Source organism: Pelmatolapia mariae, linkage group LG14 (assembly GCF_036321145.2).
Source record: "Pelmatolapia mariae isolate MD_Pm_ZW linkage group LG14, Pm_UMD_F_2, whole genome shotgun sequence".
Lineage (NCBI taxonomy): Eukaryota > Metazoa > Chordata > Actinopteri > Cichliformes > Cichlidae > Pelmatolapia > Pelmatolapia mariae.
In genome coordinates this window covers 20,252,360-20,273,283 of record NC_086239.1, presented here as the reverse complement: position 1 = coordinate 20,273,283, position 20,924 = coordinate 20,252,360, and the positions used below count along the sequence as shown (strand labels likewise).

At 39.7% G+C, this 20,924-nt stretch overlaps 1 protein-coding gene across 2 annotated transcripts in view; it reads left to right on the top strand.

Moving 5' to 3' along the window:
- The window catches only part of limk1a (LIM domain kinase 1a), a 57,287-nt gene that overhangs the window by 18,079 nt on the left and 18,284 nt on the right, over positions 1–20,924 (top strand). For both annotated transcript variants that reach the window (XM_063494293.1, XM_063494294.1), the window contains one exon: positions 13,457–13,595. In XM_063494293.1, coding sequence (XP_063350363.1) covers positions 13,457–13,595 — 139 coding nt within the window. The remainder of the gene's footprint in view (positions 1–13,456; positions 13,596–20,924) is intronic.

Genomic DNA, 20,924 nt, shown 5'->3' with positions numbered 1-20,924 from the left:
TGTATTGACTTCCTCTTTTGAGGAAATAGAAAGTCATTACTTGTTTCCTCTTTTACGACCTTGAGACTATCACAGGAAGTTCTTAGGTGTTAATGTGGTATTTCTTCAGGATATTGGACAACATTTAACATTTCCTGTGTTGTTTAATGGCCGCAATTGTAGCTTTTGAAAATCTAGAAAAACATCATTTGAGTCTCCTTCCTCTGCCTGCACCTCGTCAAATTCATATCTGGAGTTCATGCCGGCTGATAATATTTGCAGCGGGGAGGAAAAAGTCGTCCTGTGTGACGGGTGTATTTTTATTAATCGCCTTTTTCCCAGCTCTAACCTTTGGCACTCGCTCCTGTGCTTTAATCACACTTTAAAAATTCAATTTTGTTCTGTTTGGAGGAGATGGAGTCCAGACTTAAACCCTGAATGGGATTAAAAAAGATGAAGAATATTAAAGCCCACAGTTTGTCACTGTTGAGTGAGTCCTGCCAGTTTCATATCTGACCTTCATCATTTTACAGGGACAAAAAATAAGCTCACAAGAATAAAGATGTTCTAGTTTTGCAGCATGATTGTGTTCAGAACAGCCCATTAATATTTCAGCATGTAGATTAGTTTGAAAGCCAAAAAACTTCACACCCTACACTTCAAATATTTTAGCAGTCATTAACAGGAGTGTAAAAAAATGTAGGGCTCAAACTAAAGTTTACCTAAGGGTCCGGGCAGTAGCATCATTGTTTTGTTTTTTCCTTCCAACGATTTTTGTTGGAAGGTGGGTGTGTGTTGTCCACACCCACCTGTGATGCCTTACCCACGCAGTAGAGGACTCTGTGACACCAAACCAGGAACAATGACATGATTATGTGATTAATGAGTTCAGAAACAGAACTATAAAATTCCTTCACTGACACATCCATGATTCACTATTTTTTTTCTTTTTATCATTTTATTTTCACTAAACAAACAAAAACACAACTGTAACAATAAAGTCGCATACATCATAGACAAAGATGAGACAAACAAGCAAATCCTTTTAAATGAAGTGTGCGTGTGCTGGTAACTGTATGTTTGTGTACACCTGCTTGAGTGTCATAATGTGTTATTAATTCAATTCAATTCAATTTTATTTATATAGCGCCAAATCACAACAGCAGTCGCCTCAAGGCGCTTTATATTGCACAGTAGATTGTACAATAATAGATACAGAGAAAAACCCAACAATCATATGACCCCCTATGAGCAAGCACTTTGGCGACAGTTGGAAGGAAAAACTCCCTTTTAACAGGAAGAAACCTCCGGCAGAAACAGGCTCAGGGAGGGGCGGCCATCTGCTGCGACCGGTTGGGGTGAGAGAAGGAAGACAGGATAAAGACATGCTGTGGAAGAGAGACAGAGATTAATAACAGGTATGACTCAATGCAGAGAGGTCTATTAACACATAATGAGTGAGAAAGGTGACTGGAAAGGAAAAACTCAACGCATCATGGGAATCCCCGGCAGCCTACGTCTATTGCAGCATAACTAAGGGAGAATTCAGGGTCACCTGGTCCAGCCCTAACTATATGCTTTAGCAAAAAGGAAAGTTTTAAGCCTAATCTTAAAAGTAGAGATAGTGTCTGTCTCCTGAATCCAAACTGGAAGCTGGTTCCACAGAAGAGGGGCCTGAAAACTGAAGGCTCTCCCTCCCATTCTACTTTTAAATACTCTAGGAACAAAAAGTAAGCCTGCAGTGCGAGACCAAAGTGCTCTAATAGGGTGATATGGTACTACAAGGTCATTAAGATAAGATGGGGCCTGATTAAGACCTTGTATGTGAGGAGCAGGATTTTGAATTCAATTCTGGATTTAACAGGAAGCCAATGAAGGGAAGACGATACAGGAGAAACATGTTCTCTCTTTCTAGTCCCTGTCAGGACTCTTGCTGCAGCATTTTGGATTAACTGAAGGCTTTTCAGGGAGTTTTTAGGACATCCTGATAATAATGAATTACAGTAGTCCAGCCTGGAAGTAAAAAATGCGTGAACTAGTTTTTCAGCGTCACTAAGAGACAGGATATTTCTAATTTTAGAGATGTTGCGCAAATGGAAGAAAGCAGTCTTACATATTTGTTTAATATATGCATTGAAGGACATATCTCGGTCAAAAATGACTCCAAGGTTCCTCACAGGGTTACTGGAGGCCAACGTAATGCCATCCAGAGTAAGAATCTGGTTAGATACCATATTTCTAAGATTTTCAGTGCCGAGTACAATAACCTCAGTTTTATCTGAATTAAGAAGCAGAAAGTTAGCGGCCATCCAGGTCTTTATGTCTTTAAGACATTCCTGCAGTTTAAATAATTGGTTTGTGTTATCTGGCTTCATGGATAGATAGAGCTGGGTGTCATCAGCATAGCAGTGAAAATGTATACTATGTCTTCTAATGATACTGCCTAGGGGAAGGATGCATAATGTAAACAGAATTGGTCCTAGCACTGAACCCTGTGGAACACCATAATTGACCTTAGTGTGTGAAGAGGACTCTCCATTTACATGTACAAATTGGAGTCTATTAGATAGATATGATACAAACCACTGCAGCGCAGTACCTGTAATACCAACAACGTGCTCTAATCACGCTAATAGGATATTATGGTCAACAGTATTGAATGCTGCACTAAGGTCTAGCAGGACAAGCACAGAGATGAGTCCACTGTCAGAGGCCATAAGAAGATCATTTGTAACCTTCACTAAAGCTGCTTCTGTGCTGTGATGAGCTCTGAAACCTGACTGAAACTCTTCAAATAAGCCATTCCTCTGCAGATGATCTGTTAGCTGTTTGACAACTACTCTTTCAAGGATTTTTGATATGAAAGGAAGGTTGGAGATTGGCCTATAATTAGCTAAGACAGCTGGGTCTAGAGATGGCTTTTTAAGTAAACTTTTAACTACAACCAGCTTGAAGGTCTGTGGTACATAGCCAATTATTAGAGATAGGTTGATCATATTTAAGGTTGAAGCATTAATTAATGGCAGGACTTCTTTGAGCAGTTTTGTAGGAATGGGGTCTAAAAGACATGTTGATGGTTTGGAGGAAGTAATTATTGAAGTTAACTCAGAAAGACCAGTTGGAGGAAAAGAGTCTAACTGAATATCAATGGTACTGAAAGTAGCTGTAGATAATATTACATCTGTGGGATGATTATTGGTAATTTTTTCTCTAATGATTAAAATTTTATTTGTGAAGAAGTTCATGAAGTCATTACTAGTTAACGTTAAAGGGATGGTTGGCTCAACAGTGCTCTGACTTTTTGTCAGTCTGGCTACAGTGCTGAAGAGAAACCTATGGTTGTTCTTATTTTCTTCAATCAGTGATGAATAGTAAGATGTTCTGGCTTTGCAGAGGGCTTTCTTATAAAGCAACAATATTAGAAGGTAGAGCCAAGAAGGACATGCTTCAGGTTCAGTAAAGTGGAGCAGCATCAGTAACTGGGTTGATTCTGTCTCAGTTTATCAAGTTTAAAATATTCCAGGGGAAAGATACACTTTGTATAAGGAATTATGCAAAGTTTCAGGTCCCTATTGTCCTAATATAGTTTTCTAAATAACATATTGAGTTGCTTTATTATTATCATTATTAATATGTTCTTTGAAATGTTCTAAATCAGGTGAATTGCTTCACAGACATTTTGAATACAGAAAAACACATTTTCATTTAACTTCAGTGTGATACTTTCCTGGTGTGACACCATGTACCAAATCTAAATCTGCTTATGTTTAAGGCTGGTTAAATGAGAGAGAGTATCATCATTATGTCCTTTTGTTTATGAGAAGCTGTAAACAAAACATTAGTCGCCTACCTGCAAATTTGTGGTTTCTGCAGGCCTCCAAATCTCCAAATCTGCAAACATTCAAATATGTTCCATGCAACAAGCCTGAGAGTCCACATTCACAGAGCCATGGTACCAGATATTTGCCCTAAAAGATTAGCAGTGGAAAACTAGCTAATGTAGTTTTCTACATGAGCAAAGTCCTCCAGATTTTAAAGTGGTATCTCAGTTAAACCCATGCTAGAAAAACGCATTTTGAGAACAAAATTGATAAGAATTTAGCATAAATCCTATTAAAAGTCTTTGTGTTTTTTTAATAGTGGTCCATGTAGTTGTTGATAATTCAGTAAAATAGTCTGGTGTGTGACTCACCTGTCCAACCATATAACCTCATACTTTGAGCTCATAGCATTGGTTCTCATGATTAATGCTAACAGTAAGTGTCCGGATAAAGCTTTTGTAGTGAGGCACTGTTATAACCACTGAACAATTCACTGGTTTCATTTCATTTGTTAGTGTTTAAGCTCGGAGTTGGTCTGTAAAAGAAACCTGCTAATGAATGAGACCTACTAAACAGCTCTCCCAAAGCTCCCAGATACCTTTTATCATCTTCCTCGATGGAACAAGTGAGACGGCCAGCGAGCTGACTGCACTGACAATCGGTCAGTCTAGATGGCTTAGCAGTCACAAAGGAAACTGCTGCCGTGCACTCCATTCACTCACAGTGTGCCAGAGCTCCTGTTTACCAGCTGAATAGACCGCCGGGCCTGGAATAAAGAGTCTCTCCCACGGGCTGAAACACTTGTTCAGCAGAGTTGAGCCTCAGGAGGATGTCATTATATTTACTGTTTAAAATGCACAGCCCTCTCTCCTTGGCTGGTTCTCGATTCCTTAAGAGTAGCAGAAAACATGAGGGGTCAGCGTGAGTGTGGATGCTGCTGAGTCTGCCAAGGTCAGGGGAGCGGGGTGAAACCTGATTGGCTGCGCTGATTTCCGGGTACCACCCAATAGAGTGAGACTGAGGGTGAGCAGAAGGTGATGAGGTAATGCCTGGTTTATTATGAGAGAGGGTGACATCATCGTTGTGGCATTTTGTGTTGCCGTGGAGAAGGAGGAAGGGGGAACCAGGCAGGGGGAGGGTGATGAAGAGGGGGCGCGTGGGAATGGGCCTGATGAATGTGTCTGTGCTGTGTGTTAATGTGTAAAGGCTGACTGAATCAAAGAGTCCAGCTCAGACAGAAAAAAGTCCTCATAGTCAGAGTTTTAATGCACATGATCCTTTTATGTCACTGACATGTTGGACATCCTCCTTTCCTTCCTGGGAAAATATCAGGAGTGGAAATTTGGCTCCGGACCAGCAATCTAATCTATTTATGTCTCCTTTGAGGGGCGTCCCCCAGACAGTCGTTTCCTCGACTTGACTTTCCCCCCTGTGTGTGCATGTATGTGCGTGTGAGACCACCCCTTCGTCTCAGTGCTGCTTTCTCTTTTGCCTGAGGAAGGATTTGAGCCTATCCTCGACACACAGTAACAACAGCTGAGTGCTCACGCTGGGGTTTTTGCACAGTAGGCAAATTTGTTTCTATCACCGTCAAATATCATACACGTTTGATGTCCGTTGTCTAATTCTTCTAGATTTTTCTGGGCAGACCTGTTCATTGGCTTATTGATCAGAGGTACTCTCAGCATTTCAGCTGTCTTTGCAGATAGAAGGAAGATGGATGTCCTGAGCTTGACTCGGATGATGGAAGATTTAATAATTGATGAAGAGATGCTTGCGTGTGCTGGTACGTGCGTGCGTGTTTGGGAGGTGCAGCGGCTCCTCGTAAATCTTTCAGCCTTGCATCTGATCCAACACACATACTGTTTCCTTTTGAGCCCTCCCGTTTCCTGTAGCCACCTCAGCCTTCACCTCATTTAATGACCTGTGGTTATATGTACACACCCACACACAAAGACACATCACAAAATGCTGACCAGGACCGGGTGGGCGGCGGTGTTTGTGTGGGAGACTTGTTTGCTTTTACTTCACTGCGAGGCGTTCGAGTCATCAGAGAATAAAATCTAAGACATGTTTTCACGTACTAGCAAGTTAGCTCAAACTGAGGCGATGGTACTTGCATATATTTAGAATATGTAATATGGGAATTTATTGGTGTGTATTTTAGTCAAGAAAAAATACAGGCAACATATGCAAAACTGTGCCGTTCCAGCTTCACAAATGCAACCCTTTGTTTCTTATCTCACGTTGTATTCAGTGATCGTGAGCTGAGCAGACTGGTTCAGTATGTCAGCCTAGTCTATGGGCAGTTAAATGGCATTTTATAAACTTATTTAAATTAAGTCTTTAAAAAAATCTTGAGGTTACTTACTACTTTAAACCTGATGTCTACTTTGATTACATGTGGGAGAAAATAACTGTAATCTTGCTTCCTTTTGTATTTGCTACAGTGCAGATTTATATTTACGAGCACAAAGCTCTGCATGTCAGTTCAGCCTCGCCATGACAGCTGAAATAATGTGGACATTTATCCCCAATAAATTATTCATTGTCTGTTTGCACGTCTGCTGTGTATTCCTGATTGACGCAAACCTGTAGAAGTGCAGGAAATTCTTCTCGCTGTTGAATTATCCTGTCTTTTTTTCTGTAGAGATTAATTTCTTCCTTAAGTATGAGAAGTGTTAAAATTTTCCAGAGTCCAAGTTAATGTGTTTAAGTGTCCTGCTAAGCAGTCCAGAACCCAAAGATAATCCTTTTTTAAATTTTGCTGTGAGATGAGCAATGTATTCTCACAACTTGCAAGAACTAAATATTTTTTCAATAGTGCACTTTCCTTGACAAGCAACTTAAACAACAGATCAATCTAAATATTTGTGGATCAGTTTCCCTGCAAATTGGCTAATTGACAAGAAAACTAATTAAAATAAACTAATTTAACTAATTTACTAACAAATCATTGCAAATCTGATGAAAAAGACTTTTCAAAAACTCCCAATATAGACACAGACTTAATTTAATCCAACGCTGGGTAGATTCACTTCACCGCACAAGAAAAAAAAATCGAAAAATAGAATGATTGGTCTGTTTTTAGTTTAATCACTGCTAATTAAAAAAGCAACTTTAATTTGTTTATCCTTTCAAATTTCATGTGACATTGATATTTTCATTTTAATATAACGGAAAATATGATGATTAATAAAGTTTGATCAGCTTGTTGTAATTTTACTTCAAAGCCACATAAATAAATACAATGTGGTCTGTTTACATGTTGAAATGTACTGTGTGTTATTTCAGATGTGTTCGGTCACATGCGTGTCGTCTTGTCTCATTCATTGTGTTTACATTTCCAATTGAATCTGTCAGAAGATACATGTCTCTCCATTCATTCATTCATTCATACCAGCTGGACAAGCTAATCACGTTAGGTATCGACCCCGGTCAGGCTGTCACTGTAATGAACAGATGAAGAGTCATTCACAAACATATTACATCATAGAGCTGTCCAATGAGATCATCTGATCCATCACTGATAGCGTTTCAGCACATTTAGCAGCATGTTAGTCCTACATACACATTTATGGATATGTCGTGTATCAGAATGGAAACATTTTATATAAATGCACTGATTCAAGCTTCTTTTTTTTATCTAGCCAATTTGGCCATTAAATGAAAAATGCAAAAGAAAGAGTCGTCTCAAATTCAATGTTGTAGTTTTGTTTTCTTGGATATTTCATAATAACCATAAAACATATTTGCAGTGTGCATCAGAAAGAACAGAATCAATTGAAATAACCTCAGAAGTTTCATTCCTTTCTTTTTCTTTTTTAACCAAACCAGCCCATTTTTCTATTAATATAGCTCAATACTGCAATCTTAAACAATGTTTCCACACAGTTATAAGAGATATTTGTCAAATTGCGTTTTTAATCCAGTGAAGATTCATGTTTGTTGAGCTTGACTAAAACCTTAAAAAACTTACAGAATACAGAATTCAAAAAACTAATTTATTCTAACATTTCAATATTAAGACTGTTCTCTGACCAGAAAGAAGTGGTTAGGGTTAACCTGTCATAGACCTGGACACAGCTTTCAGATCTTAAAAAATGAGACTTAAGCCTGCATTCTTCATAATGGGCAGCAGGGGGCGAGTCATCTGCCTGTCTGCCCATATTCACTCTCTGACCACATTAGGTACACCTTGCTAGTACTGATCTAGACTCCTTTTTTCCTTCAGAGCTTCCTTAATTATTAATGCCAACAAGGTGTTGGAAACATTCTCCTGAGATTTTTGTCTGTACTGACAAATCTGCAGCACAAATGTGCTCTATTGGATTGAGATCTGATGACTGTGGAGGTCATTTGAGTACAGTGACCTCATTGTCATGTTCAAGAAATAAGTTTGAGATGATTTGAGCTTTAAGACATGGCGTGTTATCATGCTGGAAGCAGCCATCAGAAGATGGGTGCACTGTGATCATAGAGTCTGGACATGGTAGGCTGTAGCATTTAAATGATGCTCATTTGGTACCAAGAGACCCAAAGTGTGCCAGGAATATATCCCCCACATCGTCACACTGTCACCACCATCCTGAATCATTTATACAATTCAGGATGGATCCATGGTTTCATGTTGTTTACACCAATTTCTGGCCTTACCATATGAATGTAGCAGAAGAAACCGAGACTCATCAGACCAGGCAAAGCTTTCAATCTGTAGTGGCACCCAGGGTGGTCTTCTGCTGCTATAGTCTATGTTGTGTAAAACTTAAAGATAGAAGATTTTCTCTGAGCACAAATGCCTCAACAGACACTGAGTAACACGTGATGGCACTTGGATAGAGAGCAGATGTTTGTGGTGGAAGGTGAGGTGAGAGGCAGGGTAAAAAAACTGCCTCCTTTTGACCTGGAAAAGGAATGTATTCCTCTTTCAGATACTTTCAGCTAATTCCACCAGGGATCCAAGCAGGAGGGGGGGAACAGTTGCAGATTTACTCACTCCCCTCCTTTAATCTCAGCTCTTCTGTCATTGGTTGTTTCCTCCCCTCTGAAATCCAGCTGGCATTCATGGTGTCTAAAATCTGCTCTGCCCCCTCTCACTGGTCTGTGGGAGTTAGTTATGTCTGTGCAGCCTGCGTGTGCATGTCTTTACCCCTGCCCCTTTTCTAGTGTTTGTCAGGTCATTGTAACTTAGATTAAGTGAACCATCAACACTGCTTGTATTACAATAAAATATATATTGTTTTATTTTATTTTCAGAGCTCAGCAGGGTATGAAATACTGTTAAGCTCTCTGCTAGTTAGATTTTTGGAGCATCATAGCAGAACGGGCAGAGGCTCTAACTGAGTCTTTCACACTGATAATCCTCTTACACGTCAATGCCACCACACACCCAAACACAATCACACAAAAACACCAAAAGAGAGCCAACAAATACACATTAACACACTAACCGGAATCTCACTATAGACATTCATTTTTATTGTGGTGGGGCTTTTTTTTTCCCACCATGGGAGTCTTGGGTTGTAATTCAGCTTTGCTGCATGTCTGCTTTACCTCAGAGATAGGATTCTTGTGCTGAAGGCAGAAATGTTGCAATCTCCTCCTGGGAGGCACTAATGTATTCACTCATATCTTTAATACGCTGCTACCCCTCAGGACTACATGGAGACAAATTTCAGAAAGTAGCAGACCCACTGAGCTTTACAATGACTCCTAGAATTGCATGCGTTCCACCCAGGTATGACTTTGCCTCAGCAGGACCTCTCAGGATGTGTACGTGTGACGTGATAGACAGTTATTGAGGGGCAGAGAGCTAAGACAGCCGAGTAGCTCCTGGCTCGGCACTGCGGACGTCTTCCGAAAGCCTTGACCCACTTCCAAGTCTCCTCCTCCCCCCTGCTCACCCAGACGCGCTGCATACTGAAGCAGCTCTGCCACAATCTGCTGAGCTGCAGTGAAGCTCTGCATGCGGACACTGGGGAGACTGAGTGTGTCTGTCTAATAAATAAATTGCATGTGTGTCAGTATGTGCTGCAAGGTCATGTGTTTGTACACAGTGTGTGGCTCACACAAGGTGAAAGGCCTCGGGCAAAGTCACAGAAAGTTGCTGCTTCTGCTGAATATATTAATGAGTCTCTCAGTTTTTACTCTAGCAAACACGGACAGGTATTCAGCAAAGTGAGTAAGAATCCTTAAAGTGCAGCAAAGAGAAAAAAAGGGAGGGGATGCATTTGCTGCACCACATTTCAGCCCTCTGCAGAAAATCCTAGGAGCTTTAATTTTTTGGGAGGGGGATAAATGATCAAAACAATTTCCTTTTTTTATTGTGTTTTGCAACCTAGAATTCAAACCCCTAGATAGTTCATTTAAAAAAGAAATTAACAAGTCTGCACAAATAAGAAAAGACAGCCAGGAAATTGGAGACATCCTTTTCCCCAGCCACCGCTCAATCCACATGTCCACCACACAAGTCCTACAGTACTTCCTGCAGCTGTTGTGTAGCTTTTTCGCATGGCATAAGGTCCAGCAACAAAGTGCTCACCCAGCCTTAGTAACCCTGTCCCAGTCAGAGTAAGTAGTCCTTGTTTCTTCCTTCTTTCGTAGTAGTTGCTCTTACTCTGGCCCCTCACCTAGAATCAACTTGTATTATTCTGGCTCAGGGATAAAGTCAATTATTATGCTCCAGCTTCTGAATCCATAATATGTTTAGAGCAAGCAGCCCTTGTTTTAAGCTGCTCTGAGCAGAGATGAGCCCAGACGGCCAGCTGATGGGAGGCAAGCTCCACTGGGAAGGACCAGAGATGCTCACTTAGTCATGGATGCTAGACGCACAGATTTAGACAGATTACAAACAAGCACTCACAGTCCGTAAGCACGTCAGCAGTGTACTACCTCACCAATGCATTATCATATGCATGGGGGATTAGCACACATTTTGATTTATGGACACATGCAGAGCTATTGTGCCTACGACTTTCACAAAGTCGTGCAATGTGGAGAAAAAAAGCGATTGTTTTCTGATCGGCTGGAAAATCAGGAGAACTCAACCTGTTTTTTTATGGACATTTCTTTCCCAGTTGTGTGTTCAACAAAAGTCTGACTCATAAGAGATTAACACACTGTTCCCATAGAAATACTTTTCTTATCTGCCATCAGTTACCAGGAAAACGCCTGGACTTATTTTGAATGTGACACTCACATGTGTATCAGTCTGTACTATCTGCATTGTAGGTGAACTTGGAAGTTGTCTGTCTCGTATCTGTCTCATTGTCTATCACCATACGAACAGCTTTTTGTCTGTTGCCGTCTCAGCTGCCTTCTGTCTGTCATCATCTGATGTCTATCAGGGTGACTGACTGGTTTTGCGATTAAACTCTGGTGATATACTAGCTCTAGAGATAAGGATCTTTTTTTGGGCTTACTATCAGACCGTCTCCTTAGTAACTGTTGTAGATTCAGGCTCAGAAATCATACCACAACACTGGCTTATTTTCAGACAATCAAACGGGAGCAGCCTGATGACGGAGTGTTTTTTTTTGTGTGTATGTCTGTGTGTGTGTGTGTGTGTGTGTTTTAAATTCATGTAAATAAAATAAATAAATTTAAAGTTATGTAGGGTAATGAAAATTTGCATGTTGTGTGGTTGAAGCATGTATTCTTGTGAAATCTGTATATACAGTGATGGTTCCTTTCCAGGTGTACAAGCTGCATGTTGCACAGGGACTAAAACACCCTGGTACCATCAGAGACACAAGCTTTTGAACTGAGTGCTGATAACAAGCTGGATGATCCTGCTTCTGGATCACGTTCTTCTTTGCATCGTAGAACTTTAATCTGCAATTGCTGATTGTACGGTGAAATGTACTCACAGACGATGACTTCTGGAAATGTTCCTGAATCCATCCAGTGATTTCCATGCCACTTGAGTATCCCAAGATCCGTCGTGTTTCCAGTATTGGTTTTTGGCCTTGCACCATGCACTGGGGATTTCTCGATTACTCTGAATCTGTTGATGATATTATGTAGTGTAGATGATGAGATATTTGTTCTTTGCAATTTTACATTGAAGAACATTTTTTTGAAATTGCTCCACAATTTGTAGACTCAATGTTTTTGCAAATTGGTGAACAACTGCCCATATTTATTTATGAGAAACTCTGTCTCTCAAAGGTGCTCTTTTTATATCCAATAATGTTACCAATCTGTTGCCAGGTAACCTAATTGATTGCGAAGTGTCCCTCCAGCAGTTTCTTCTTAGTCAACACCGCTTACTTTTTCACCCTTTTGTTACCCCATCACAGCTTATTTTTAACACGTTACTGCCATCAAATTCAAAATGAGCTGTTTTTTTCTCTCCCTAAGGTGGTAAAATGTCTCCGTTTAAAAAAAAAAGTTTTCTATGATCTGTTGTGAATAAAATGTGTTTATAAAATTTGCATTCCTTTTTGTTGACATTTTACACAGCGTCCAAACTTTGTTGATATTGGGGTTGTAAATTAATCGAAATACGATAAAGATAACATACACTTTATTTATCCCAAAAGTATAAAAATTGTGGTGTCAGGGACAGTCAAAACATTAAAAATAATACAAACAAAGTTGCCTAGGATCAACAAGTTAATTACACCAAAGGCTGGAAAGTTAAATCGAAAAGATAGAAAAACTCTAAATATTGTTGCTGTGCAGTTTTTCTGTAGTTCCGGAGTCGTTTCCATGGCAACATTTGCCTGACGCTGAGAGCAGCTGTCAACCTCTGTCAACTTTAATACATCAGCGGTCATTTTGCTGTGTGTTTACCTTTATCATCAAGCGTTGGTAATGAATTGAGAAGTATTTAAAAACTACTTACTTAAAAACTACCTAGTTTATTGTTTCTCCCCGTCTAAGGTATTCTAGGTTTATGCTAGCTTACTAGGCTAACTTAGCCTAGCTTACTAGGCTACGTCGGTTGACGTAGTTTTTGCTCTGTTTATCATTCATGTTTTCTATTTGCTGTGACTCTGTTTTGTTTTTCCAGTCATAAGCTGTGGGTTAATGTATTATCATTTGCCTATTGCGTGGTGTGTGACGGGGCCACGAAGGAACTTGTTATCGCTATGAAAACTATAATTTGGAGCTCTGCAAGGTGTCATTAGGAGGGTTAAAGTATGGTTTACAGAGAGCAGTACAATATTATGTTCTGTCAGCACAATAACAAGTCAATCTGCTGTGCACCACTTAACTTTCCTGGAGGTCTGACCTGCAGGTTGACTGAACTACTCTGAAAATAACAGCTGATGAATCTGTTTATAATATTGATCAGCAGTAAATGATTTTACATGTAATTGTTTAATTCATCTGTTTTTTTCTGCCCATTTTAAATATGAAAGCAAGGGGAGTTTATTTTATTTCTTTTTTTATTAGAGTATCGTAAATTGGAAAAACTTTTGGTTTGGTTTATTGCAATTCAAATATTTCATTCTGGTTGTTGTATGTTTTTCATTTCTGTGTTGTCAAAAAGTTTAATTTACTTTCTCTCTTTTACGACTGCAAAGGGACTTGATCATCTTCATTATGTTTGGATTATTCATGTTTAAGGGAGCAGTGGTATTACTTTGTCTTTAATCTTCTGTTAAATTAATTGTTCTTGTGTCCATTTCTGTCTCCTCTCCTGTTAGGTGTTGTGAGTGCAGCGCCTCGCTGTCCCACTGGTATTATGAAAAAGATGGCCGGCTCTTCTGCAAGAAGGACTACTGGGCCAAATTTGGGGAGCTGTGCCATGGCTGCAACGACCCGATCACCACTGGCCTCATTATGGTAAGAGGATCTGCCACTTAACTCATCACTTAGCACCCCCACGGTTCTTGGTTTGCTGATAAACCTTGAGTTCAGGCCGTGACAGACCCATACACACATCTGAGTCTGTACATTTACAGCCTCACTGGCTGCTGTGTGCCAACAAGCGTAGATTTTAATAGGACATGTGCCAGACCTGTAACTGACCCTGATGCCTTTGGCAGCTTAGAGAGATCTTCTTACAGACCTCCAGTGAAAGTCAGAGCTCTTGTTGTGACACAGGAGAGGTTTGAGTGCACAATAGATGTGGCCACAGTGCTGGAAAGCAGATAAACTTGGCTTCTGCTGATAAGTGCTGCTGCATTATAGAAAAGACAAGATACCAGCACCAAAAGAGACTTGTGTCTATTTGTTGATTAGTGATGGAATCACACACATTCAAAGCCTGGAGAGACCGATTAATATTGTATGTTGGTGTAATAAAATATGTTGTCTTTATATATCTGAGGGCCCAGTTTCCCTGCCAGTGCAATGCCAGCAGTAGCAGAAATGCAAATGGATGGCGTTTTTTTTCTGATGTTGTTTTGTGCTTGTTTGCAAATCTCCTGGCATGTTAACTCGCCGTTGCTGCGGTGGTTGGAGAGATGCAGCCAAGATGATATTTGGATGGTTCACACTGTAATTTCAGCTGCAAAAAACAGTCTTCCTATGCTGCTAAGATCACCTCTTAGCACAAACATTAGGCCATTTCCAAGAGATTCCCTTACAAAGCAAGTTCAACACACCAAGGCTATGTTTTCTGTATCTGAATCTATATTTCTTACTTGACCTTATCTATTATTCCTGGCTACAATCAACATCCCAACTAACAGAGATATTCCAGGAGTGATTATGCGATTTTCCATAGAATGATTGTCACCCTGAGGTGGTTTTGTATATGTTGTTCTCTTATCTCTTATCTTGCTCCTGAGCAGAATAGGCCTGCAACAAGTTCCCATGGCAGTGTAGCCCTGTGAGAAGTGAACCGGCTTTGTGATACCAAATACTCACTGTTAACACTGATGTTACCTGGATAAGCCCAAATATAGCTACTTATCTGATCTTTTGTTCTTGTTATTTTAGAAAAGTGAAAGAGCAGTTGCTGCATGCCTGACCTTAAATGTCTTATTGAAGTAACAAACTTGTAAATTTACATAGAAATGTGGTCACTGTGTACAGTTTGTTCATGAAGCAAAGCATCATTAAAGTAAACAGCAGTTTTGGTTTTTGGTATCTCGTGTTCACGATACCCATTAGAGCAAAAGTTATTGTTGCAGGTGTTGCAACCAACAACTTTTACTTCGAAAGCGAACATTTGTGCCACACTGTTCACACCTGTTAGCAGTGAAGAGTCTGTGTCTTCCATGCAAGCTATGAGCGATCAGGGCTACCTGCTTGCGACCAAAACAGGGAGGTTTTTGCTGCAGCTGTCTAGAGGTGCAACATTTTACCATAGTAAAATGTGGTAGTTGCAGTAAGATTTGTCTAGTGGCTCTTTGAAGTAATAGTGCACAGTTATTGCCACCCACACGCTGGTGGTCCTTTGATGGGGGGAAGCTGAGTTCATTCTTTGCATATCGAGTATCTGGTTTTCCACATTTTCCTCCTGGTCAGAAGCAGAAGCTAGCAGAATGCAATGTTTGGGTTCATGTGTGTATTTTATCATTCCTCTGCCTCCAGACAGCTTGCCCTTTGCTGTGCAATCTCAGTAATGATACAGAGGAGACTGTAAAGTGAATTAGGTGGAGTGATTGCTACCTCTTTCTCCTTCTCTTTCTTGTTTATTGCTTCTCTTACAGTGCAGAGTCACTGATTGACTGTCTCTGCAGCTGCACTTTAGCAAATTTAAGATTGGTGAGCCAGTCAGGCTTAAAGATGGCCAGTCCAATTGTATCACTGTGCACACATGCAGACCAAGGTCAGCTCCCTACATCTGTGCCACACCCCATAAAGAAGGAGAAGCCTACTCCCATCCTGCACAGTCACTCTGACGCCTATGCAGATTAGTAGGAAAGCACAATCCTATTTTTAAAAATCACTGATGCCACTGCACCTTAAAAAGCTGCTGTCACAGTCGGTGAAACCATTTTGAGCTCCATCATGCAGTGATGAGTCAGAGTCTGCAGACAAACATGGAAGAGCTGTTTTTGTGTTTCATAGGATTTCATCTCTCCTGCTACAGTAATGTCCACAAGCAACGCCTAGATTTAGTGTTTTTTCCCCTCTTTGTGTGTTTACTATGTGCAGTTTATTGACATACAACAATAACACAGCATCATCAGTGCTTCATTCATGATGCATCCATAAAAATGCTTGTCCATAAATCAAATCACAAAGCTATGGATTGTATGAAATGCCCTCATGCTCTTGCTTTTAAATGTTTGGGGTGTATCAGATCATTTCAGTAATTTTCCCAAACTAACAGTGCAACAAGAGTGCCAGCTTTGTGCAGCAACTTAGTGTGTGGAGATAAGAAGGTAGGCAAAAGCTCACTTTCACACTTTCCAGAGACAGTTATTGCTTGAGTAAACAATATGAATGCCTTTGAGACAAAGGTGCAAAAGTCTGAAAGTTTTTCCATACACAGATTAGAGAAGCTTGGAGGAGTTAATAAGCTATTTGCATCAAGCTGGTATATCAGAACGCTTGTGTGACTGGCCATTATCCTGTACATTTTAGTTCGTTTTCACATCTCAACTATCTAATACAAGCAAAATTTGACACTTGTTTTTTTAAAAATCACGATTACACTGACAAAGTAGAAAATGAATTAGAACTAGGAGTGCACTAATTGACCAGGCAGGGACTGGAATTGACCGGTCATCCTCACACATGTCCAGTTGCGAGCTGGTCTGTTTCATGGATGTGGAACAAATGCACAACAGTGTAGATAGGCAAATAGTCATGTGCACAGTCACACACAACATGATAGACTTAAAGTAAACTGCAGGGGAAACACCATGAAAGCAATTGTGACAACAAATCACATCAGACTCTTAATTCACCTTCACCCAGCTGAACATGGACATTTAAGGAGGCTAACAAATTCTTAACATGCCTGTAATATAATTCTAAGTACCTGACATTTGTTTTGTTAAATATGTTGTATGGGCTTCTGTTTGGTAAAGAAAAAGATCTCTTTGAATTTGGGGGTTCAGCAACTCATTTTCAGTTAATTATTTACACCTGCTTCCAGAGTAAAGCACTATATTTTTAGCTATCTATAGAAGATCCTGTAACTCACTGCAGCTTGGGGGGAATTATAAAGAAATTGTAAAGTTTAATAATGTCTTTTATAATGAAAATTCAATTTTGCATTGAAGAAAGTTGACTTTTACTTGCACATGCTGTCATTTTTAGAGAGGAAGTCAGAATTTAAAAAAATGGTATCTGTGGGTCACACTTGGAGAAAATCCAAAAATGGGATAGGCCAAAAAATTGCAGTTGATCCTTGTCTAATCAAAACAGGACAAAAACACAAAGTCTGTGCAGTTAAGTGATTAAATTATTTCTTCAGTGTAATAAAACATCGATTCCAGATGTTACACGGTTACTCTTCAGAAAGACTGAGTTTGACTGGTTCTTTTTTCCTTTAGGCACTTTAGGACTTTCTTGTAGTGGCTCCACAGTGCAGTAGTTTACACCTTTGCAGATCCTTGGTTTGATCCTGGGAGAAGACAAATCCCTTGAGGAATGTGTCAGGAAGTGCATCCTGCCAAATCAAATATGCGGAACTCCCTCCTACGTCGATCCCTTTTAAATAAGGGGAGCAGCTTTTCTTTTAGGACTTTCTTGTACATATCAGGGTAATATTTTTTATGGTTTGAAAATCCCAGAAGAAGAGTCTCTCGGTGGAGACAAGTGTAGATTATTTTGGCTACTACAGTTTCCAGGATCAAGAATGAAATATTAAGCTTGAAATGCTTTGGTGGTTTCAGTCTCCCTTTGAATTTCCTGATTGCTCCGTGTGTCTCTGTTATTGTTTTGGACCGTAACCACTGCTACCCTGTGGATGGGGCTATTAAACCAAATAAATCTAACAATATGTCTTAGACTGTTATATTTTATTGAAGGGGCTGTTGGTGTGTAAACAGGTGTGTGTCTACAACCTCTGCTGCTTTCAGCACCTTAAGCTGGAAGTTGACAGAAGTTAATTCAGGTAGAGAATAACTCTTAGTTATTTACTACCTACCTGTACTTGCACTGATTTATGCAATGAACAGATGGAATTGAATTCCCTCTCCTCTCATCACTCTTTCCCTCCATTCATCCATCGCTCCTCCTCCTGACAAATGAATCTGCAGTAATCCCAGCTGTGCCCCCATTCAGTTTAGAGTCAGTCAGCCTTTCTGCAAACAAATCAGGGCCAAGATCCATCCAATGGAAACTGTGCCAGACATCGACCCGAGCCTGGTAATTATCCAAAGGTTGAGAGTGGATTGTTTTGACTGTTTCTCACTCTTACTTTGTTATCTTTGCCACAGCGCTTTGCTGTCAGTCTGCCCTCCATGCCAGCAGGAACTTTTGTTGTTGTTGACTGTGATGGCTGTGGTGCAGTCTGAGCTCTGATTCTGGACAAAGTGCAAATACAAAGTGCTGTAAATAGAAAAAATGAATAACACTTTTGGAATACTGAGTTTTTTTCTAAGTTGGGTTTACTTTACACAAGTCTAAATTACATTCTTGTTTATTGCATGGCTCAAAAAATCAACAGATTCACAGATTTCTGTTAGGCTCTACCTTAACTCTTTGAACTTGTCACAGTACATTTTTGGATTCAGTCCTCTTTGGTCCCTGACCATCTCCACTATGCTTAGGGATGTAGAAGCTCCATTCATATTGTTGCTATGATAGTTGTTTAGGGCTCTGATAGTATGTTTGGCCTAGTTGTCATGCTACAGAGGGAATTTCAAACACCTCCCTGATGGTAGTGCATGATAGATATGAGTCAAAAATGAGTAAAACTGCTTCACATTGCTGCATATTTGAGACATACATGAGTAGTTTTGAAGAAGTAGGAGAGTAGAAGTAGAAGGAACAAAGTAGAAGAGGAAAGGAGCAGAACAGTTCAAGATTGAGAAATGTGGAAATGTTTTAAGAGACATTTTAAGTTGGGTTGTGTAGCAGTAAACACAGGTTATGTGTAAATATGCTGCTGTATAAAGTCTGCAACCAAAATACTTGGCAAGAGGCCGCCTGCATAGTAAATCTGATGTGATTTTCAGCTCAGGTTGCATATACAGTTGTATATGGTTTGTCTAACTGAGCCAAAATTAAGTTAAAATGGAAAATCAAAAGAAAAAAGGGAAGACAAAAACATCTACAAAGTAAGTCAAATATATGAATGTGCCTGACATTAGCGCTGCTGCCTGTACTGCCACTTCTGCTCCTACAGAATCATACAGTTACTAAGGCAAAGCTCTTTCCACAAAAGACAAACCAAATCAGATGACTAGTTAATAAACATGTTGTATAAAAGTGTAAAGTTGATGGGGTAATAAAATGCACTGAGGATACTCACAGGAAGCACTGCACTTGGTTGTTCATGAGAAAGTAAACTTTTTATATTAATTTAAATTATTACTGAACAAAATGATTGTATGGCCTGAGTTTATATGCAGCGTGTCCATCAGGTCCCAAACCCTTTCCAAGTTTGCTGTTTGTTAGTTTTCATTGCGTTGTGTTACTGACAGCTTTGGAGAGATGACGGTTATTCTGGCCTGACAGGCCTTAAACAATAAATCTCAGGGACTTTTCCCTTGCTGTGTCTTAGAATACAAGATGTACTGAAACAGTTGGAGGTGAAATCCGAGGCGTTTCCCCGAAATCACAAGTGTTTCTGAGTCTTTGGAATTTTCTTTTCTTTTCTTTGGCATCATGTGTTCCTTTATGAAAATCTCAAAACCATGTTACAACATGTGCTGTACTTCTGTTGTGTTCTTGACACATTACTGTTGTTTTCAGTTTCACTCAGTCAGATGTATCTGAAACTTTGTGCAGTGTTAATGATTACATAGATTAGCTTATTATATTAAAATAAGTTAAATAATGAAATAAAAGCATTTGTGTACATAGTTTTTCATTTGAACTGTTCAGCAGATTTAGGTTGAGTGAGGGTATAACCTTATTAGTGGTATACAAATGTTGCTTTTCATTTTTAGTTAATATTAAGTAATACTTGTGTTTGGGTTGGCTGTAAAACCAGTGGAAAGTCCCAGATCTACACTGAACTTTACCAACTCCCACTGGTCTGATGTGTCTTGTGTGTACATGGGAGTCTGCCAGTTGTTTCTGTAAATGCCTGATGATTCTTTTGCCACTAAGTGAGGACAGATACATATAATGTGTTGCCAAAACATATGTTTAAGATGCTGCAGTTCAGATTGTGGTACTGCTTTTTCGAGAGCAGCCGTTGATCTCATCAGTAACTAACTGGTGTAAAGCTCTCTTTCAGCATGTTGTAATCTCTTTAATTTGCATCGTATTTTGAAGTCTAAATATGAACTCCCTCTCAGAGGCCAGGTTCTCACACTGTGCCCTGTTTGATGGCAGGAAATAGATTATGTTACGATCACTTCCCTGTTTTAAATATTTTAATCAGACATAGTAATCTGCCAATGGCCTTCAGTAAAATGTGTTAAGACACTTGTTTATCATTTCCTCTTCCCGGTGTGGAAACACTGATGAGAACAGCCACCTCTGTGGGCTGAGTTCCCCCCCGTAGGGTAGCTGTGGGCTGTTGGGTTTCACTTCTGAGTTCAGTGCCGGCAGCTTGGACTGAACTTAACTTTTGCTTTCTGCAAAGAGGCCAGTTTAGTGTCACACACTATACAGGTTACTGATGCAGTTTTTCACTCCTGTTGCTAATTCTTTGTACTTGAATACCTCACGGATTGTATTTAGTTCTTTGTTTTACAACAGTTTGTATGTAGATTTATCTAAAGTTGATTAAAGTCCCGAACCTTGCTTTGCTTACAGCTGGAAATATATTACAGAATATTTCAGTCTTCCCAGCGTTCATCTGGTAATTGGGTTAACATTTCTGCATCGCTTCCACAGAGTGTAATAATTTAAGGAAGTTTGTTTTATTACTCATGAAATCAGCTTCTTAAAGAATATAACACAATCCTAATTAAAAGGATATTTACTTCATAACATACTTGTTGTTGATGACTGCACAAAATACTATTTGTATCCTATTTTAGTTACATTTCTGAGAAAATACTCAGTTCATAATTTTCTAGTGACATCACAGCATTATAAAAATAACCACCTGGTGAACAGAGGGTGAATTTCCTCCACTGCATGACA